The sequence below is a fragment of the Crocuta crocuta genome, unplaced genomic scaffold, assembly GCF_008692635.1.
Source record: "Crocuta crocuta isolate KB4526 unplaced genomic scaffold, BGI_CrCroc_1.0 scaffold273, whole genome shotgun sequence".
Lineage (NCBI taxonomy): Eukaryota > Metazoa > Chordata > Mammalia > Carnivora > Hyaenidae > Crocuta > Crocuta crocuta.
In genome coordinates this window covers 3,030,881-3,053,232 of record NW_027529425.1, presented here as the reverse complement: position 1 = coordinate 3,053,232, position 22,352 = coordinate 3,030,881, and the positions used below count along the sequence as shown (strand labels likewise).

The window sequence follows — 22,352 nt, the reverse complement described above, 5'->3', positions numbered from 1 at the left end:
TGATCAGACTGTTAACTGAAGCAGTGCACCTAACTGGGTTCCTCATCCCCTTAATCCCATTAGATGCCAACACCGTTGTCCTCTGAAGAATTTGTCACCATGAGATACATTGTTTTAAAGTGGAAAGAAAGATGCTACAGGTAGCAAACCAGTTATAACACTTACAGCAGAATCAGTGAAATTATTCCTATCTAAAGTCTTTGAGAGGGGCGCCTGGATGGCTCAGTTGGTTGAGGGTCTGGCTTCGGCTCAGGTCATGATCTCACGGTTCGTGGGTTCAAGCCCCATGTTGGCTCTGTGCTGACAGCTCAGAACCTGAAGCCTGCCTTCAGATTCTGTGTCTCCTTCTCTGACCCTCCCCTGCTCAATGCCGTCTCTCAAAAATAAATAAAACATTAAAAAAAAATAAAGTCTTTGAGAAATATAATGTTCATTTGAACGGTACAGCACCTGGTATATTGGCGCTGGCATAATTAAGGCCCTTTCCCATAGTTTACCTGGCATAAGACTACAAAGTGGTTAGAACCTCCCTGAAGGAGCACATTCAAGAATGTTAATTGGAAAAGGAAAAAAAAAAAAAAAAAAGAATGTTAAGTGAAAGGAAAAGTACAGCAGCTCTCATTTAGGGAGTCCTCCCGGACTTCTGCCCTGCCCCTGGAGCCCACTTCCCATGTGTGCGCTCCCTGCAGTGCTCTCCTCGGGAAGCACCCGGCTCCTCTAACACGCTCTGCTAATACTCTCCTTTTGTTTCCTTAGGTATTTCTGGAAAAAGCCAGCTTCTCTTTGCACTGGTCTTCACAACTCGTTACCTGGATCTTTTTACTTCGTTTATTTCATTATATAATACATCTATGAAGGTACAGTATGCCAGCTGACGGGATGCATTTTACCCATGGTTCACAGGCCGATGGAAGCTGTGAAGTTTGGGCCAGTTGTGCACTTAAACATCTTCGAGAGCGAGGTCTAAACTTGCCGTTCTCGGCGTCAGCACTTTCAGACCACCTTGTACGTAGTACAAGTGGGAATAGAATAGCGTTATCATCAAGCATATTTTGTTTCAAAGCAGTATCTATTTAATTGAAGTGCTTTGCACTTAGAGACTTTTCGATCTTAAATTCCTTGAGTCTGATAAACTTCTAAAGCTCTTGATAACCCTGTGAGAAAGAGGGGTGACTATTATGTTTTCAAGCAGTGGGAAATTACAGGCTCCCTGGGAAACCCGGCAGGTTGGTTCAAAAGTAGGAACAAAGGCCACCGGCGCTCCTTGCTGCGATACCTGTTTTGCTGTCGTGCGAGGGATTATGCACTAGTTTCTACTTTTTTCCCTGTTAAATCCATGTTCTGTAACCTTCTTTGTGCCACCTTTATCGCTTTTGCCATGCCTAAATAACCTCTGCGCCATCACTGTGTTCTTATAAGCATTAGTATTCCATGGTGTTAGTGTCGTTATAGTTTCCCGCATGAAAACAAATGTGTAGTTATGAAAGTGCAGAATGTGAACCTCCGGGGCTGCATGTGCCTCACTTCCAGAGGCCTTGGTTCCACGCAGCCGTGGAACTTACACTTCCTGAACACCCACGGCGTGCCCACTCCCCTAGGGCTGAGGACAGGGCAGGAGCCAAGCAGGAGGCTTCCTGTCTGGTCGGGGAGTGTAGACCGATCATCCCAAGGCTGAATGAATGGCCGAAGTTTGGGATAGCTGCTGTGAAGCGGAAGTATGGGGCTGCCACCTTGTGCCGGAGGAGTCTCATTTCTTCCCTCTTCCGTTCTGCGTAGCTTACTGAGCACCTGGGTTTGGGGCCCTGTTGTCGGTGCTTGATCGTTGGCACACCCGAGGGAGTAGCGTTTAGGCTGATGCCTGTTGGTGTGGCACTTAAAAAGCATTTTTCCTAAACACAGGTCAGAGGAGACAAAGCAGTATTTGGACCTGTGGTCTTTACTAAAAAGCAACTTTGAGTTACCTATAATCATTCCATTCTTCATTACTAGGTAACAGGAGCCTCATAATCAGGAAATCGTTTGCTTGCTTAAAATGGCTAGGTCCCTGTCTGTCGTCCAGGCAAGTTAAAGCTGCAGGTATTAGGAGTGTGTGAGCAATAATTTTCCTCCATTCCCCTTGGAATACCTAGCTTTCAGAGGGCTCCTTCTTGTTTGATCCTAGTTTCCAAGCATGTCCTGAAAACCAGAGAAGAGAGGACCAAGTTTTATGTTCTCATGGCTTTGACTTTAACAGTTATTTATTTATTTTGAGAGACAGAGAGCAGGAGAGGGGCAGAGAGAAGGAGACAGAGAGATAGAGAGGGAGAGAGGGAGAGAGAGAGAGAATCCTAAGTAGGCTCCAAGCTGTCAGCATGGAGCCTGATGCAGGGCTTGATACCACGACCGTGAGTTTATGACTTGAGGTGAAATCAAGAGTCCGATGCTTAACTGACTCAGTTGCCCTGGCGCCCCTTGTTGCTTTCACTTTAAATGTCAAGCACTGGTGAGAGGAGACAGCAGCTGCTTTCCCCAGTGGCCACTAAAGCCTTTGTGGACATGATCTTGGCTGGCTGAAGGCTGGGTGCTGAGGAGCAACCTTGGTGTGACTTGGTTGGATGTTCTGCTGGAGGGGACTGTGTTTATTTTTTTTATTTTTTATTAAAAAAAATTTTTTTTAAATGTCTTATTTATTTCTGAGGGAGAGAGAGACAGCACCAGCAGGGGAGGGTCAGAGAGAGAGGGAGACACAGAATCCGAAACAGGCTCCAGGCTGTGAGCTAGCTGTCAGCACAGAGCCCGACACAGGGCTTGAACCCACCAACCATGAGATCATGACCTCAGCCGCAGTTGGACACTTAACTGACTGAGTCACCCAGGTGCCCCACTCTGTGTATAAGTGTATATATACTTTGTTGATACATGTAGATGATATGTTATTCACATACACATATATTTGTATGTGGAGAGAACTCACAATATAAATAAGATATTAATCTTCCTTGATTTTTTTTCATAGTTCAGTATATGGGTATGACCAACAATTTAATACCTTGTTAACTATTTATTTGCAAGTATAATTTTATGATGAAGTGCTAGGGACAGTTAATGTCTGTGTTTTGTTGTTAAGCATATGACTGGGTTTGATGATTGCTTTCCTTTTCCTATTAAGTCCTTTGCCCAGATGTTTTCCTAATTAGGTTTTGCAAGGTGGTTTTCCCCGGGGAGGAGTCCCAGGCAGTGCAGATGATACCCCAGTCGTTCCTGTTCGTAATCTAAACCTGCCCTTTGCTTCTTGGGCCTAAAACTTTGCATTCTGAAAATTGCTGTAATTTCAGAATATCATACTTTCCCTTTGGGTTGGATGAATACATGGTGTTTGGCCTTTTGAGTATGAAAGAACCTAACTGGATTGTAAGCCTTTAAACAACTGTACCTCTGTGGGAGCTCCCTTACGCAGGCAGCACTGTTTTACAGGCTATGGCTTACTTTTGGTTTTGGTTTTGCTTTTGTTATGTTACTGGACAAAATTTCATAGAAATGGTCTGAATATTCTGTGTTAAAGTAACACAAGGTCAGCAAAAATGGGCACCGTAAAGTTAAACGTGAGTTATGTGGTATCTTATCTTTACACGAGCACTAGTGGAGGGAGGTGCACTGGGTTTGAACTGCACTGAGTGAACTTTGTGATCTTTTTTTTTTTCTTAAGCTGCTATCTAATAGTTTGTGGTGAGATTAAAAATACACGCTTTGGCAGTTTCTTATAAAGTTAAACGTACACCTTTAAGGAATGATCCAGCAATCCCATTGCTAGGTATTTACCCAAGAGAAGTGAAAACTTAGATTCATACAGATGTCTGTACATACATGTCCTGAGCAGCTGTATCTACTGTCCTCCAGGCTGGACAGCACCCACCTGTCCTATAGCTCCATCCACCTATTGTGTGCGGATGGACACTGTGTGGTAACATGCTCGCGGTGAGCTGCTCCTCGACAGCTGAAGGGAGCCTTGGTTACTACAGTACACGGCAGCATAGTTGGATCGAGAATGCATTAGCTTCGTTAAAGAAGCCAGTCTTGGGGGCATACCATCTGATTCCAGTCATGTGGCATTCTGGAAAAGGCAAAAACTATAAGGACCAAGAATAGATCAGTTATCAAAAAAAAAAAAAAAAAAGATCACTTATCGCCAGAGGTTGTGCCTGGTCGGAGGGCTTGACTACAAAGGGGCTGCACGAGGGAGTTTTTGGGGGTCATGAGATGGGACTATTCTGTGTCTTGATCATGGTGGTGGTTAGATGACTCATAGAAGTATACACCTCCCCAAAATGACGTTTATTGTCTTTAAGCTTCAAACCAAAAAAGCTAAGGAAACAAATCTTGCCTTTCTGAGCATGCAAACGATGTAGAAGAAAGCCACAGGAGATGGGATCGTTGTGACATTATCGATGACCTGGTGCTTTCCTGTTCTTAGCTCATCTACATTGCCTGTTCCTATGCCACGGTGTACCTGATCTACATGAAATTTAAGGCGACCTACGATGGGAACCATGATACCTTCCGAGTGGAGTTTCTGGTGGTCCCTGTGGGAGGTCTCTCCTTTCTAGTCAATCACGATTTCTCCCCTCTTGAGGTGAGTCAAGGGGTTAGTTAGTGGGCATGTCCACTTCCTGTGTTTGCAGATAATGTGGGACGGTTCCATTTTGCTTGTGTTTCCAGTTTGGCAAGCTTCTGGCTCAGCATACACTATTTGGTGTAAATAAGTCACGGGCAGGGATAAAGCCCCCAGTTATTTGGGTGTCTGCTAACAGATTATTGGCAGATTCTCCCCTAGAACATAAGCTAGGTGTCCGTGGTAGCGAACGCAGTGCCTTGCCTGCCCACGAGCTGGAAGAACATGATCTTCTCTCCACTCTGACCCGGCTTTTGTATCCTCCTCACAGATGGTTGTGCATGGATGCCACGTGCAACTCCCCTGCGCAGCCTTGCCGCACTCCCGGTGTTTAGGAGTGGTCAGCGTGGCACCCTGCACTGCACGGAGCCGTGCCTGCCCCTGGGTGCCGCACCCTTCCCTCCATGCCCTGGGGAGGCTGCCCCTCACGGATTCAGAACACTCTCAGGACTCCCCACAAGGCCTTCAGTCGTCGGCATGAATAAAGTGCCACATTGGGCAGAGTTTGCCCCATTCCCATTACTTCCCCCTTTGATTTAACCACACCAAAAAAGCCTAAAGAATAATAAAGATGCTGAGAATATTGAGGTCCCTTGGGAAGGAGACCAGCTGACGAGGCAGAGCACCCGTGGGAGAGGGGTAGCCCCGGCTGGCAGCTTCGTGCACCCTGGCAGAGAGCTGCATTCACTCTGGAGCCTAGATTCGCAGCGGGACAGGCTTCTCTGGGAGAAACATGTCTGTAGATTCACAGAAAATTGTACAGGGAAGGGGAGATGTTGGAGAGGCGAGGTCATGAAAATTCACACAGGCCGAGGCGTCTAGTTACCCAACTTGTCATTGGGAGTGTTGTGCCTCTTAAAAGGAGCAAGTTTCTGAGATTTACCAAACCGCGAAGCTGCTCTGTTTACGCTCAGATGCCCAGAATGCTGTCTGTGCTGCTCCACGATAAAGCAAGAGTGTTTCCCGTGAGCTCACGGGAGGTACTGACCGAGCCTCGTGGTTTCTCTTACAGATTTTGTGGACCTTCTCCATCTACCTGGAATCCGTGGCTATCCTTCCCCAGCTCTTCATGATCAGCAAGACGGGGGAGGCGGAGACCATCACCACCCACTACCTGTTCTTCCTGGGCCTCTACCGTGCTCTGTATCTCGTCAACTGGATCTGGCGCTTCTACTTTGAGGGCTTCTTTGACCTCATTGCTGTGGTGGCCGGCGTTGTCCAGACCATTCTGTACTGTGACTTCTTCTACTTGTACATCACAAAAGGTACCTCAGGCGACGTGCTCCCTGCCTTGTTCCTACCGCTGTGTGTTTTGAGGAGCGATCTGGCCCAGGACGCTCCTAATGTGGCACTAACTCCAAAAACACAGCTCGTTTCAGAAAAACATTTTAACGACCATCAAGTAAAATTCTGGATCAAGGTTTTCAGCCTTTTTTCTTTTCCCAGCTTTATTGTTTCTTTTTTATGACAGCATGTTTTTATTGTAAAAAAATTAATTAGCTTTCATCATTATGAAAACAGTCACCTGAACCCTAGCACTCAGAGATAGTCGGTGTTAATGTTTCAGGAAATGTGATTTCAGATATGTCTATGCATATACACAGATACTGGATTTTTAAACTATACATGTTATTCTATAATCTGGGTTTTCTTCCCAACTCACATTTTTTCAAGTCAGGAGATAGAAATCTACGTCATTTTCAGGAGCCATAGAGTATTTCATTATGTGTATTACCATAATTACTCGGCTCCCTGTTCATGGGTATTCAGGTTGTTACTCATTAGTTGCTATTAAAATCCAGTGCTTAATTTGGTATCCTTGTACATGTATATTGTCCCATTTATATAAATATAGGACATGCAAATGTCACAGTAATCTGATAGAAAAAAAGACATTTATGCATGTGCACACAAATGTAAGCATATAGTTTTAGGGAATTCAGGACCCCCTGAAACCCAACTGCAGACTCAGGCTAAGAACCCTTGCTATACAGCTATATAGTATAATTCTTAATGGCTAGGTACAAGGGCATATATGTCTTTTTTAAGCTCCAAAATTTCATAGACCTCTTATGTTTCAACAGTTGTATTTTAATATATATTGAATCGAGAGAAAGTCATGATAGGAAATGCTGCTGTGAATTTAGTGACATTTTCAGTCGAATTGGTGTTTCTTAAATTCAGTTGCTGTGGCACTGAGGAACATGAGGAAAATTCGAGTGTATGTGCGCAGGCTGAATTCATGGTTCGGAGAGTTCTGTTTATTGACACCAAAATCAAATGACTGTTGATGCCAAAAGCTTGTCTCATTGTACCTTATTTTGTAGTGTCTGAGTGTGACAGGCTTCTGGGAATGGGAAAAGAAACTGTAAACTTGTCAATACCAGTAACCTTTTGTTTTCTCTTCCTCTCTTTAAAATCCTAGTACTCAAGGGAAAGAAGCTCAGTCTGCCAGCATAAGTGCCAAAGACCGTCACCGGCATCTGTCCTTCAGGGTGCTCGGACAGAGTTCTTACCACAGCAAAGGCACAAGATGCTTGATAACGGAAAATCAGAAACTTAACTCTTTTGTTCAGATAGTCATCAGTGGCTCTGTAGGAACCCAGAGGAAAAGAACCAGAGGTTTCTGTTTAATGCATCTTGCCTTATCTTTTTTTATTACTATGTACAAAGATTTTTTTACACAAAGAAACTTAATGCTGTATTAATAAATTCAGTGTGTAGCTTCAATTGGGGTAGTTCCAAAAGTGAAGATTTTGTGAGGAATAAGTGCAACTTTTTTTTTTAATTCTTTGAAATTGTTGATTCTTTGTGTCTGCAATGAAATTGTACTCCTTGACAGTTGGTAGATTATATATTCTTCCATCTATCAAACTTGCATTCCACTATATTTATTTTTTGCCAAAAGATGAGTTATATTTGTTTGAAATCTGAGACACTATGTTCCATTTGATATATCTATTCAAATTTCTTCGCACCGAACGTGGAAATCCTTCCTCAGACATCAACACTACATGTAAGGCCGGTAAGGGTGGCTTGCAGGTTTTCTGGTTTTCATTACCAAAATTGTACGATTCTGAATGTAGGAGTCAGATATAAGAGTCCCCAGTGGTGCCTGCCCTCCTCTTCTGCTGAGAAGAGTCAGTGTGAGACTGTCCCAAGGATGTCGAAGAACTCGGTGGACGGGGGTCTGGGCCGCTTGCCATCTAGGTGTGGGACGTGAGGGGCGTTATGTCCTCTGAGGAACGGAACACAAGCACTCACGTATCACCTTTATTTTCACTTGAAAAAGATGAGTACAACCATGTCCATGCTCAGATTCACACGGTTTCTCGTATCACTTTTGGGTAGTAAATTGATTTACGTTTTTTTTTTTTCCTTAATTGGCAGCACCAATTGCCATTCCTTATACTTATAGATTTTTTTTTGTTTTTGTTTTTACTGAGCTCTTGCATGATTTCTCTTGTTACCATCCTAAATAAACATTTTATTAAACATAGACTAAATTGTCTTTTTTTTTTTTTTTTGGTGAATTAGGCTTTTGGAATATCCTATATCAGGATGACTTTTTTCATTTTAATTGGCAACAAAAGCTCTATATAGGGCCGTAAACATTATCCGCTAATTAATTTAAAACTTCCTGTGTTTTGAGGAAAAATTGGAGTTTTTTCTCCTGATTTTGCCATTTTATTGATTTGCTACATTTTTTTGTTTTTATGCAAAGCATAGGACTTTTGTTTTTATGTGATGCACCACAAAATGTTGAAGAGTTGAATACTAACAGTGCTTACTACAAGGATGTAGTATTTTTGCTTGCTGCATTAAAATAATTTGTGGAAGAAGGGAGCTAGATGGGTTTTATTTTTATCTAGTGTGTCTCTTAACATCTTTCTGAATTGGCAGTGTAACAGCGTAGTTTAACCTCGTCTTTCTCTCCCACCTTGCTCCCCGCACCCCGTGCATCATGGTTTTGCTTTGGGATATCCGTATGTCTCTAGCATTCTAGTCTTGGGTTAGTTTCTGTTTTCATCCTCCTTGGAAGATTCTGAGAACGCGGAGGAAGGGTGGGAAATAGCCACAGAGTGGAGCAGACTGCTTGCTGCCCACACTGGGGGTGGGGTGGGAGGCTCACACTGTCTTTGTGCATGTAAATCAAACATGAGTTGGGACCATTTGTGGGAGAGCACAGTGCAGAAAACAAGGATCTGGGACCTCAGCAGGCCGCCTGGCTTGGGAAGTACCAACGCCTTCTCTAGTCATTCTGCCCATGTAAAAATAAAGCTGGCGAAGATGGGACCACCATTTTGTGGCCAGCAGGGAGGACATCTTCATAAACAGGGTGGCTGCGTGGGGGTGCAGGACTGGGGCGGCGGCCCCGCACATGTAGGAAACAAAGGCCTTGTATGGTGCACCTTATAAAGCACTGTTTTAGATTCCCTTTCACGTCTCCAATAAAGGTTATCAGGTAATTATATTTTTTATCCAGCTGTTTTATTTGTGTGCATTTTTTTTTTTTAATGAAAGCATGAGGAGAAATCCAGCAAAGTTAGCAGATTTGCCCCTTAAGTGAGAATTCTGTGAAAAGCTGCAGGCTCTCTTGGCTGCGTGCAGACACTAATCCAGTCCCCGTCCAGTTCAGCCACAGTATCAGAGTAATGTTCCTGCTTCCTTACAGTCTGGCCAAGAGGGGAGTAGGTAGAGAGAAGGTGGGGGGAGGAGGAAGGTTGCAGGTCGAAGGCCTTGGGAGAAGATCCAGTCCAGCTTTTCCAAAGATATCACGAGGCTGGAAGACTTCCTGGAAAGGCCAAGTAAAGATTTCCTTGCAACAGAAATCACAAGTGAGGGCACCTGGGCGGCTCAATCGGGTAAGCTTCCAACTTTGGCTCAGGGTATGATCTCAAGGCTTGTGGGTTCGAAGCCTACCTTGGGCTCCACACTGGCGGTGCAGAGTCTGCTTGGGGTTCTCTCTTTCTCCTTCTCTCTGCCCCTTCTGTGATCTCTTGCTTTTTCTCTAAATAAATAAACTTAAAGAAAAAAAAAAAAGAGTGGTTGGGGCGCTTGGGTGGCTCAGTCGGTTAAGCATCCAAGCTGATTTCGGCTCAGGTCATAAATTACGGTTTGTGAAACTGGGCCTCTGGTTGGGTCCTGCGTTGATAGTGTGGAGCCTGCTTGGGATTTGGAATTCTCTCTCTCTCTCTCTACCCCTCCACCCCCCAAATAAATAAACGAAAGAAAGAAGAAAGAAATCATGAGTGGTTAGTGCGAACCCTGGGTAAGAAAATCACAAGCTTTGGGATGAGCTGCTCACACTCTAGCTCTGTGACCCTGGATTTAACATGAGCCTCCATCTCCCTCCTTTACCTGCAGACACTCTTGCCCGCAGGATTTTGGTGACGTGTGAATGAGCCCATGTTGGTGAAGCTCAAAACAGAACTTGATGCACACCCATTAAGTGTTTGGCACCTCTGTGACCTCCTGCCCCCCTCCCTTTGTGCTGAGTTTGGGACGGCTTCCTTGCAAGCTGGCTAGAAATCAGTCACTTCCGGCAGGGGTTTCTGTGGCCTATTTGAGAACATGGGTCAATTTTGTCCTTGTGGGGAGCGCAGTGCACCTGTAGACCTTCACTCTTCAGTACCTTCCCCAAAACACCTGAGTGACGTCTAATGAAGGCTGATTGGATTGGGGCTCCAGGTGGGCTTTTCTTCCGCCTGTGTGCTTCGCCCTCTAGTGACTGAATGTGGAATTAGCAAGGAGCCCACCCTGCTCGGTACAGGGGCCACTGCCTTCACCGCTGAGTTAGCCTTTGCAGTGCAGCGTCTCGTGTAGGTGCTGTGGGCATTTCTCCTCTGGAACAGTTCCCTCTTAGCCCTGCAATTTTAAAGCAAGTCACAGCATAATATAGCACTAATCTTTTAAAATGACAGGGATACTTTTTTAATAATACTGTAATATTCCAGGTCTCCACTCCTAGGTTCGCCTTGAGCACGTTTATGTAGAAGAATGATCTTACTCCTAAGCTTTACAAATCCTGTTTTCAAAAGGGAACTATTACATTTGAGAATATTTGGATCATTCGGATCATAGACAAAAGCCTCTAACTTCTGAATCTCCCTCTATCCTTCCTCCAGTCTCGTTTTAGTACCTTCCTCAGGGAAGTCTTCCTTGACCTCTGATTAAGTTACTGGCTACAAGTACTCAAGAAATACTTATTTTATAATGAATAGTTCTCTTTTCTGTAGAAACCTTGTAACATCCCCATTTACAATTCCCTGATTTCCACAAGCATAAATAAAATTTCAATTTTATTTTTAACCCTGAAATTCTGCCCTTTAGAAGACCCCGAGGAACTTCAGACTTAGAAAATCTTGACATTTAATGAGTTCATTCATCAATTATTTAATAAGTGCCTGTAATGCGATCTATTATTACCTGCACAGCAGTGAACAAGATGGGACAAGGTAAATTCCTCATGCAATTTACACTCTAAGGTGGGAGGAGAGAGATAACAAATGTGGAGCAGTGTAGGGGAGCAATTAAGTATTAGGAGAAAAACTAAAGCAGAGTAAGGGAATGGAAACAGGTGGGTGTGCTGTTTAGCTAAGGTGGCCAGGGAAGGCGTCTTTGAGACGGACACTGGAGCTGAGGCCTGAATGAACAGAGACAGATGGAAATACCTGGGGAGGAGCATCCCTGGCAAAGGACACAGAGAATGTAAAAGCCCTGGGGCGAAAATGAGGTTGATGTATTTGGGGGTGGGGAAGGCGGCAGTGCGGTGATGGAGAGAGAGAATGGTAACCCAAACCCAGGGAGACACAATCACGCACTGACAGACTTCTGATGTGTGACTACCAGGGAAAAACCTTTCCAGAGGGAGCTGGAGTCAATTTTACGCACAAAGTGCAGCCTTGCAAGGCTGCTTCATGGGAAATACCTTGTCACGGGGCGGGGAGGAACAGCAGAATGAGGGGGCACGGTGGGAAGATCGGACCAGGCATAAGGCAAAGGAGGCTCAGACCAGGGTGGAGGAGAGTCGAGGTGCTAAGTGCTCAGAACCCACGCCACTAGGCGACGGCCTGCTAGCGGTAGAGGGGCGTGGGTCAGGCTATTCCCCCCACACCCCAGCCAGGAGCCCCGAGCGGCTTCAGACCCGGAACACAGAGGCGTCCTAAAGCGGCACTCCTGACAGCAGGAAGCATCGATGGTGAACTTCGTCACACGCCTCGAGGCCCACGGACCTGGGATGAGCCCCAGATCAGCCATTAACAGCCGTGGATCTCGGGGGAAAGGCAATTCCTCCAGGCCCGAAAAGTCCTTACCTACAAAAGGGGACTGTTACCAGAACGGACTTTAGTCCCATGCAAGAACAGCTATGAAGCTGCCCAGAGTCCTCCCTGTCAGCGTATCTGCGCAGGCGCGGAGGGTTCCTTTTTCCCCGCCCGCTCTGATAAACTTCAGTGCGCGTGCGCCGGGCCGGGCCGGGACTTCGTGCGCGCCTGCGCCGAGTCGCCGTCAGTTTGGCGTTGGTTCCGGAGGGCGCGGGGCTTCGAGTGGCCACCCGCGCGAGGCGTGCTGGCCCGAGGCCGGGCAGCAGGGCCTCCGCCATGCCCGGGATGGTGCTCTTCGGTCGGCGCTGGGCCATCGCCAGCGACGACCTGGTCTTCCCGGGGTTCTTCGAGCTGTCCTTGCGAGTGGTGTGGTAAGGGCGGCGGGCTGTGCGGGCTGGCGGGCGACCGGGCGGCCGGGGCGCGCAGGGAGCGTGTCCGGGAGCAGCGGCCGTGTCGCCGAGTTTGTGCGCACCGACGCGGGCCCCACGTTCCCGTGTCTGGGCCTCCCCACCGGTGGCCCGAGGACGTGGGTGCTGCCGCTCTACCCATTTCACGGAGGGCACACTGAGGCCGGAGCAGGTAGGGCGCGCCCGGGGGCACCCAGGTGGGTCCCGTGGCGCTGGCGCCCGTCGCGTGCGTCGCCGAGGCCTGGCCCTGGGAGCCTCCAGAACGTCGTTGCCGACCAAAGGACGTGACCTCTGGATCCTCTTCCTGGAGCCGGGGAGCAGCCCTTGGATCATTACGCGCTCGGCCTGGAAACGCAGGGCATCTTTTGTTCCGTCAAAGGAAAGATGGAAAATAGCCTGGCCGCCGTTCCTGGGCGGGCTGTGGCCGAGTTCCATGTCTTGAGGCGCAGTCAGGCTCGGGAAATATATACCCTCCTGTCTTTCCAAGTGTGGAAAGTGGAATTGGCCTCCTGAGATGTTTCCAGACGGTCTGAACAGGGAATAAAACAGCACCCCTGTTCTTTACAAACACGTTCTTGAGAGGAAAGGAATATAAGAACACGAAGTGTTGGAAGTGGCTTTGTAATAGTTTCATATTTTCTAGAGCCAGGCCTCTCTCAGATCACTTCCCATTATTATTTCCATACCCAAAGTCCTAATCACACAAAACTGACAAAAGTGTAAGATGTTAATCTCGTCCAGTTCCACCTCTGGGCTGGAATCCTTAATACAGCGTTCTTGCCAGCAGGTGCTCTGCCCTTTGCTGAAATACATCTCGGGACCAGTCGCTGTTACTTTGCCTTGTTTGGGGTTGTCTTAATCGTTGTTCTGCATTGAATTACAGAATCTCAGAGTCTCAGTGCTTGGTCTTTCAAGCTTATCAGTGTTCACTGTAGACCATCTTTGCATAACTTGCTTCTTGCCTGCTGGTTTTGTACCACACACAGCAGATTACAATGTGTCAAGTTCTTGTTCATCCACAGGTGTAAACACTATCTTGTTAATAATTTAGCAAGCATGTACTTTGTTGGTTTACAGTTGCATACTTCTTTTTTTCATTAATTTATTGGTGGGGGGGGGGGGGGGAGGCAGAGAGAAAATCCCAAGCCAGCTCTGCACTGCCAGCTTGGAGCCCGACCTGGGGCTTGAACTCCTGAACCATAAGATCATGACCTAAGCTGAAACCAAGAGTCAGATGCTCAACCGACTGAGCCACCCAGGTGCCCCTACAGCTGCGTCTTTTTGAGTCATGATGGGGTTGCTGTTTTTCAATAGTTCGTTTTCTGTTTGCTCGTGTGTGGCATTAAATGCCTCTTATGAATTATCGCAGGCATAGAATAAGAGGTATCACGTAGGCACAGAAAGTGCAAAACTAATTTTTTTTAAAGTCATACTTTTTAATTAGTAGATCTTTTATTATTTTTTTTCCATCTTTCATCGAAGAAAATTTTGGTCCAAAGCAGATTTTCACCTTGCTTTGGGGAAACATTAACTCTTGTAAAAAATTTTATTTTTAATTATCTTAAAAAATTTTTAAAAATATTAACTCATTTTATTTCTTTCTGTAATGTTTTACAAAGTGGTTCCTTGGATTCCATTTCTGACCCTCCCTGTCTCTCGGCAGGTGGATTGGCATTTTGACTTTGTACCTCCTGCACAGAGGCAAGCTGGACTGTGCCGGCGGGGCCCTGCTCAGCAGTTACATGATTGTCCTCCTCGTTCTTCTAGCAGTTATTATATGTACCCTGTCAGCCATCGTATGTGTCAGCATGAAAGGTAAAGGGTAGCCTCTTCTATTTGCTCTCTGTCCTTTTTTTAACAGCTTGATTGAGATCTAACTCACACACCGTACATACAGTTCACCCATTTAAAGTGTGGGGGTCCATGATTTCTAGTCTGTTCGCAGAGCTGTCCAACCATCGCCACAGTTTTAGAACATTCTTACCACCCCAGAAAGAAATCCTGTACCCATTAGTGATCACTCCTCATTTTTCCAGATTTTCTCTGCCCTAGCCACCCTCTTCTCTGCTTTCTGTCTGTACGTTTGGCCATTCTGGATCATATAACTAGAATCGTCTACTATGTGGCTGTTGGGTCTGTCTCCGAACTTAGCATGTTTTCAGGTTGATTCATGTTTTAGATTGTCAGCACTTAATTTTATGGCTGAGGAAGATTAATTGCATTGAATGTGCATGCCAGATTTTACTTAAACATTTGTCAGTTGGACATTTGGGGTTATTTGACACTTTGGGGCTGTTATAAATAATGCCGCTATGAACATTCAGTTGCATGTTTTTGATACACAGAGGTTTTCGTGTCTCTTGGATGTACCTAGGGTGGAATTGCTAGATCATGTGGTCACACTGTGTCTAACCTGAGGAGCTGCCAGACTGTTTTCCAAGCAGCTGCACCATCTTTCTTTCAGTTTAGAAAGAATTTCCATTTCTCCACATGTTCCACTGAAATTTGCCCTGATTAATTTAAAATATGCCTAGATTGGGGCACCTGGGTGCTCAGTCGGTTAAGTGTCTGACTGCGGCTCAGGTCATGATCTCACGGTCGGTGGATTTGAGCCCCATGTCGGGCTCTGTGCTGACAGCTCAGAGCCTGGAGCCTGCTTCGGATTCTGTGTCTCCTTGTCTCTCTGACCCTCCCCTGCTCTGTCTCTGTCTCTGTCTCTCTCTCAAAAATAAACATTAAAAATTTTTTGCTTAAATGATAATTCTTTTGTACGTGTTACAGTTTTTAGTAGTCTCTTCTCCAAAAATGTTGGGAACCTTCCCGACATGACTGCTCAGGCTCACAGGATGGGCTGAGCAGTGTGGTGCATTAGGAAGTATCAGTCAAAGGCAGGGCTGTATGGCGTGCTGCTGTCCACCCAGTGCATTTCATCGTTGCTTGAATGGGGCTGTGGGAGGCATGCTTACACACTCAAGATGATGGTGGTAAACCCGGGGGGCAGTATCACGATCTTGGTGGTTTGGAATGACCAGCTGAAACTTAAAAGATGGTGGTAACTCAGTGGCCAAGTGTTTCATGAGGAAGACTATAGGGTTTGGATGACCATATAGTGTGGCTTGTGTCCACTTTCTAGAGAAAAGTATAGGAATGAGCTCTGCGTATTTCTGCATGGCCCTAGGAAACATGAATGCATGAAAAGGGTCCCAGTTTTGTGGTCTGTGTCATTCCCTGCAGGGTAGAGGTGCTTTTGTTTTTGTTTTTGTTTGAAGTAAACTCTACCCCCAACGTGGAGCTTGAACTCATGACCCGGGGCTCAGCAGCCGTTTGTTCTCCTGACTGAGCCAGCTGGGCACCCCAGCACTAAAGAGTGTGTGTGTGTTTTTATAAATTTTTTTTTTAACGTTTTATTTATTTCTGAGAGGAGACAGTATGAGCAGCAGAGGGTCAGAGAGAGAGGGAGATACAGAATCTGAAACAGGCTCCTGGCTCTGAGCTAGTTGTCAGCACAGAGCCCGACATGGGGCTCAAACCCATGAACCGTGAGATCATGACCTGAGCCGAAGTTGGATGCTTAACTGACTGAGCCACCCAGGCACTCCCACTAAACAGTGTTTTAATGAAATCAGAATTTCTGAAAGTTGAGGTGTTTAGGTTGGTGTTACTTCAGCTATGGCATTGTTTCAATTACATTATTATTTATTATATTTGGTTATTTTTTATTTTAAATTATTGAAAAAATTTTTAATGTTTATTATTTATTTTTGAGAGAGAGAGACACACACACACACACACAGCATCCAAAGCAGGCTCCAGACTCCAAGCTGTCAGCACAGGGCCCAACGTGGGGCTCAAACCCATGAACTGTGAGATCATGACCTGAGCCAAAGTTGGAAACTCAACCGATCGAGCCACCCAGGTGCCCATAGCATCACCTCATTTCTTTGCCCTTTCTGTTCATGTCCTATTCTGGTTAGGAGACCCACGTGTACAGCTATAGCAGGAGGTTCAGATTTAAAGCAGTAATTTGGCTTTAAACATATTTGTCTTCAAATATGTTTGGTGGTATCAGGGCACTTTCACGCCCTGCGATGGATGGCCATATACTGAGGCTCTTCCTAATCACTTGCTTCATGCCTGCACCATCTCACATTCATGGTCAGGACTCAGAAAATATAGGACAGGTAGGGGCGCCTGAGTGGCTCAGTTGAGCGTCCTCCGACTTCGGTTCAGGTCATGCACGACCTCATGGTTCGTGGGTTCAAGCCCTGTGTTGGGCTCTCTGCTGACAGCTCAGAGCCTGGAGCCTGCTTTGGATTCTGTGTCTCCCTCTCTCTCTCTGCCCCTCGCCTGCTTGCTCTCCATTTCTCTCTCTCAAAAATAATAAACGTTAAAAAAAACCTTTTTTAATTATATGACGGTGTACATGTTAGGCACTATGTGCAGGTTGCATGTGTTTTCTGTTATGTGCCGGCTGCATGTGTGATAGGGAGGTCACCTATGCAGCAGCCTCTTCCAGACAGGACCCAGCTTTATCCAGGACATCCCCCATCCCTCACATAGGAAGTGTGTGTGTCAGAGAATCTCACTTTCCACCCAGCTCAGGAATGATTCTCATGAATGAGCCAATGGACATGTGACCCAATTTGAGCCAGTGAAATTCAGGAGTTTTCTGGAAAGTTCTGGAGAAGTCTTTCCTTGCTCCTGTGGGAAAGACCCAGAAGGAACAGTTTTCGTTCTGGGTGATCCTGTGTATGGGTAAGCCAATGAATTCCTGCTATATGCCCGCTCCCAGCCTAGGAGGAGCTGACGTACAAAGGAGGGCAGAGCCGTGAGAAGCAGGAGCGCCGGTGACACCTGTCTTGGTTCTGTACTACCAGTCCCTGAAGGCAGGACAGGCCCTTCCTGTTTTTATTGATCTGTTGCTAAGAGAGCACATCTTTTTTTTTTTTTTTTTAATGTTTTATTTATTTATTTCTAGGAGAGAGAGAGAGAGAGACAGCGTGAGCAGGGGAGGGTCAGAGAGAGAGGGAGTCACAGACTGAAACAGGCACCACGCTCTGAGCTGGCTGTCAGCACAGAGCCCGACGCGGGGCCCGAACCCACGAACTGCGAGATCATGACCTAAGCGAAAGTCGGACGCTTAACCGACTAAGCCACCCAGGCGCCCCAAGGCCCTTCCTGTTTTTAAACCTTCTGTTACTTGTGGCTGGAGATACCACAACCGAACTAAAAACAGTATTTTATAAAGCCTGTTAGTGTAATTGCTAATTTGTTACAAATAATTAATATTGTATACTTAGGGGCACCTGGAGGGGCTTAGTCAGTTAAGTGTCCAACTCTTGATTTGGCTCAGGTCATGATCTCCCAGTTCATGGGATCGAGCCCCATGTTGGGCTCTGTGCTGACAGCATGGAGCCTGCCTGGGATTCTCTCTCCCTCTGCGTCTCTTCTACTTGCTTGCATGTTTGCACACATGCACCTCCCCCTGGAATATATAAATAAATATTTTAAAAATATGTAAACTTCATAAAAGTACCATAAAGTTAAAAAAAATGAAATGGAAAAAAAACATTGGAACATATGAGACATAGAGCCAATCTTTTTCATAAATTAGGGTCCTACTATAATAAATAAGAAAAAGACTGACTCAGTAGAAAAATGAGCAGAGGTCATAAATAGCAAATATAAATGCCTTTTACATGTATTGAAAATGTTCAGCCTCAGTCGCAATAACAAAAAGTCACCTACATAATACATTGAGCTGGTGAGGCTGTGCAGAAGTAATCAGCCCGTTCTGTTGGTGACTGTACGTTGGAAGCCAGATTTGGTAAGTGTACACTGTTTGCATATCAGTCAGTATTCTCGTATATACTTGCATGTGTGCAAACAAGTCCTTGTAGGTGAAAAAACAAAACAGATGAACATATAGGAAGGGGAAAAAAAGAGAGAGAAACAAGCCGTAAGAAACTCTTAACAGAAAACAAACAGGTTGATGGGGGGGGGCAGTACTAAGGAGGGCACTCGTGATGAGCACTGGGTGTTCTGTGTGAGTGACGAATCACTAAATTCTACTTCTGAAACCAATATTGCACCGTGTGTTAACTGGCTAGAATGTAAATAAAAATTGGGGGGAAACAAAAAGATGTCCTCAGAGGGATGTTCATTGCGGTGCTGTTTTAGGGATGAAAAATCAGAACAAACCCGTGCCTGTCACCACGCCATGGGTTAGGCCCTTGCCTGAGTTACAAAGGATGAGGACTGCTTTGTGGACAGATACGGTGTGATTTCCAATACTGAGGTACAGAACCTTGTATGTAGGTTGCTACCTTTTTCTGAAGCAAAGGGAACCAAAAGGCTGGGTGGGGTACAGAGGCTCTGTACCTACTTGAACTGTTTGAACTTTTTACCCTTTAGGTGCATTACCTGCACAAAATTGATGAGATTTCTATAAATTGTAAGTTTTGTATACATATGTAAATTATTTATTTTTTAAAAATGTTTCTCGGGGCACCTGGGTGGCTCAGTCGGTTAAGCGTCCGTCTTCGGCTCAGGTCATGATCTCACAGTTCGTGGGTTTGAGCCCCGCATCGAGCTCTGTGCTGACAGCTATCTCAGAGCCTGGAGGCTGTTTCAGATTCGGTGTCGTCTTCTCTCTCTGACCACCCCCTGCTCATGCTGTCTCTTTTTCTCTTTCTCTCTCGGAAATAAATAAAACATTAAAAAATTTTTTTTTAATAAATAAAGATGTTTGTTCATTGTTTTGAGAGAGAGACAGAGCATGAGCAGGGAAGGGGCAGAGACAGAGGGAGACACAGAATCCAAAGCAGGCTCCAGGCTCTGAGCTGTCAGCACAGAGCCTGATGCAGGGCTCGAACCTGTGAACCATGAGATCACGACCTGAACCAAAGTCAGAGTCTCAACTGACTGAGCCACCCAGGCGCCTCTATTTTTATTTGTTTTAAGTAGGTGTCACACCCAGCATAGAGCCCAGTATGGGGCCTGAACTCATGACCCTGAGTCCGAGACCTGGGCTGAAATCAAGAGTCAGACGCCTAACTGAGTCAGCCACCCAGGCACACCTTAGTTATATTTTGTAATAACACGCTGGTTAATTTTACTCTTGATACATGGGTAATTTCTCTTGCCCCTTTTGTTCTGTAAGGGATCTCCATAATCTGTCACTTGTGCTGAATGACAGTGTTTATGTAGCTTTTGGCTGATATTACTCTATAAAGGAAACGCCCCAAGTTGCAGAGGACACATTTGGAACCAGTGGAGCTCATCTTTACCCAGATGACTGATGCCTCTGTATCTTCCTATCCCCTCTTTCCTGGTCATCTGTGTAGCATAGCTGGGAAGAATCTGACATTGTGGTAGTTTCTAGTTTTGATTTGAGAACCTCTCTGATGAAATCCTGCTGTTGCTACCATGTAGGGGTTTGACTGGGGAAGTTCTAGCCTCATGACAGCCATGTTTTGATGGAAGAACACCCTCCCCTCCAGGGTCTGCCATTCACTGTGCTTGACCCTGACTGTGGGACATAGCCTTGCACCTCCTCTACATTTATATGTGAGCTTGTTGCTCATCTTGCGCTGGAGAAGATTTCTGCAGTGTCTGAAGGTGTTGAGCCAAAGATTCTGTCACCCAGGCCTGCCATTTGTGGTTTTTACATAAATGGCTCTGCCTGATGAAGACCAGGGCTGTGCCAAGGACACCGCATTCAGGGATGAAGTTCTGCTTGCTGACTGTCAGGCAGCGACCTCCGCCTGGGGCCCTGCAGCAGCCAGGTCTGCCCTGGAGACCCCTTGCCTTGAGAGGAAAATCTGGATGTAAATAAAAATGGTCTTGTAGGCAGGAATGACTATATTAAAGGAGTTTTTTTTTTTTTCCCCCTGTATCTTGATTTCTGTTTGGAATCTTGATCAGAACTCCATTTTCTGCTTCCTTATTTACGTATTTATTTCACTCACATAGTATCAGGATGTTGGAGTCTCAGACCCCTGTGCTCTTGGGGAATTCATCCCCTTATTTGGAGCTGCTGCCCTCCAGTGAGTCCCGTGTGTGAGTCCAGAGAGCCTTTCCTGTTCTGTGGATGATCGGCTGTCGTTAGTAGCGGGCTCCAAACAGAGTACTGATTCTTCATATGCCTGCATTCTGTCCCTCAGCGAGAGACAGTGGTGTTTTGCTTACCTTCTTTTTTGTTTTTGTGCCAAAAATGGGGCCTGATAGTGTCTAACGTTTTAAAATGTGACTCTGAGTAATCCACTTTAATGGAAGGTCATTTTTGGAACCTAAAAGCTATTTATTTATTTTTTTTATGTTGCTTAAATTATTATTTTATCACAACTTTTTCCCAAAGGGAGAGAGTTGATGTTTTACGCCAGGAATTGAAGTACCCAGGCCCCTCTTGATAATTGAGTTTGTTTTGTATAAAAAGGCTGTGTTTGAATGTCAGGCCTCTTCATGTGATCTCATGCATCAGAATTGTTCACTTCCCGAAAGCGAGGTCATTAGTGAGACAGAGCCGGGACCACACAGACCTGGGTTATGTTTTAGAAAGTAGTTACCAGGCTCTCTTAGCCATCTGTACAATGGGATGGCAGTTTCAGAGTCGTGTGGACTACACATTATGGGGCGTGACTTGTGTCACATGGTACCTGAACGCCATAGGTCTCAAGTGGATGGTGGATGCATTCTCGTGGCTGCTAGAACTTGGTGACCGTGTGTCTCTGATGGCCTGGGATCCCAGCATAATTATGAACAGCTCCTCCTCTCTCAGCAATATCCAGTTTGGATCATGATTATATGGTCGCCCCAGTTAGAATCCTGACCTGTCTTTAAACCCTAGTGAAGTCTTGGGAGTGACCATGAGGCTTTTTGTCATGTTTCTACCCCTCATTGGTCACTTACTCTCAGTCTTAGGCCTTGAGGACCAGTTCCAGGTAGAGGGTGCTGCGTGCGTGCACCGAGCTAATAGACGCTCTGCTGATTTTGTGGGCAGGAGTCTGAGGAAGCAGGTGACCAGATCGAGATCTTCTGTATTTCAGGAACCATTTGTAATCCTGGTCCCCGGAAGTCTATGCCTAAGCTGCTTTATATCCGCCTGTTGCTCTTTCTGCCAGAGATGGTCTGGGCTTCGCTGGGGGCTGCCTGGATAACAGATGACATTCAGTGCGACAGGACCGTTGTGAACGGCATCATTGCCACCGTCATTGTCAGGTGAGGCCTTCCGTCTTCTCTCTCAGTTGCCCGTCTCAGGTGAGCTGTGAGTCCACAGACCTTTCTGAGTACCTGCAGACAGCCCAGGGGCACAGGGGCTGCCTCAGCTTGTTAGGAGTAGATCATAAACACTGGGAGACGTTTGTTTATGTATGAGAAATAATTCATCTTTCATTATGCATTTATTGATGTCATTTCGTTTCTTGCTGGTTTGCATTTTTCTGCATTTCATCCCCTCTGTTGTGAGAAGGAGGAAAACCCAAGAAGGGCAAAAACTAAAGGCAGGAGGAGGAGAAACGCAGTGTCAGGAATTGCGACAGGGGCTCTGCCCGGGAGGCAGGCTCACAGTCTTAGAACTGATCCAGTTAATACCTTTCCTGTTACAGATCAGGAAAAGGTGACTTTGCTCGCCACCTGAGCAGTGGCAACAGAGTCCCCTCGCAGGGTCGCGTCTTCTGGTGGCATGCGCTTCTGTGAGCCATGGTGCTGGCGCGTAGTGCACTGTCTAGACATGCTCACACATGTGAATGAAAGGCCTGTTGGGGTGTCCTGCGACGTGGCAGAGTTCTCTGGGTTTTACTGGGAAGAACCCTGAGAACGGAGGAGTCCGGGTCGTGCTGAGTGGCCCATGGAAAGCAGGATCCAGGTGCTTCCGTGCCCAGGCTGCAGGTCTAGCTACTAGATGCCTCCTTTCTCTTTGGTGGCCTTCCTTTTTTTTTTTTTTTTTTTTTGTGAAAGAGAATTGAGAGAGAG

At 45.9% G+C, this 22,352-nt stretch overlaps 2 protein-coding genes and 1 long non-coding RNA gene across 5 annotated transcripts in view; 2 read left to right on the top strand and 1 right to left on the bottom strand.

Moving 5' to 3' along the window:
- Positions 1 to 7,205, top strand: part of KDELR2 (KDEL endoplasmic reticulum protein retention receptor 2) — a 16,194-nt gene extending 8,989 nt beyond the window's left edge. Inside the window, exons 2-5 of the mRNA XM_077758737.1 lie at positions 756 to 857; positions 4,451 to 4,609; positions 5,661 to 5,913; positions 7,074 to 7,205. Coding sequence (XP_077614863.1) covers positions 756 to 857; positions 4,451 to 4,609; positions 5,661 to 5,913; positions 7,074 to 7,108 — 549 coding nt within the window. The 3' untranslated portion in view covers positions 7,109 to 7,205. The remainder of the gene's footprint in view (positions 1 to 755; positions 858 to 4,450; positions 4,610 to 5,660; positions 5,914 to 7,073) is intronic.
- Positions 7,206 to 8,801: 1,596 nt separating this feature from the next.
- LOC144227161 (uncharacterized) lies at positions 8,802 to 12,034 on the bottom strand. Its single transcript, XR_013333860.1, has 4 exons — positions 11,965 to 12,034; positions 10,284 to 10,516; positions 9,572 to 9,672; positions 8,802 to 9,443 (listed from the first exon to the last, which is right to left on the bottom strand). It is a non-coding gene; the product is annotated as an uncharacterized LOC144227161 (long non-coding RNA).
- Positions 12,035 to 12,166: 132 nt separating this feature from the next.
- Positions 12,167 to 22,352, top strand: part of DAGLB (diacylglycerol lipase beta) — a 33,574-nt gene continuing 23,388 nt past the window's right edge. For 2 of the 3 annotated variants that reach the window (XM_077758736.1, XM_077758732.1), the window contains exons 1-3: positions 12,167 to 12,344; positions 14,044 to 14,195; positions 21,428 to 21,599. In XM_077758736.1, coding sequence (XP_077614862.1) covers positions 12,250 to 12,344; positions 14,044 to 14,195; positions 21,428 to 21,599 — 419 coding nt within the window. In that variant the 5' untranslated portion in view covers positions 12,167 to 12,249. The remainder of the gene's footprint in view (positions 12,345 to 14,043; positions 14,196 to 21,427; positions 21,600 to 22,352) is intronic. The other variant, XM_077758735.1, reaches the window with a different exon arrangement.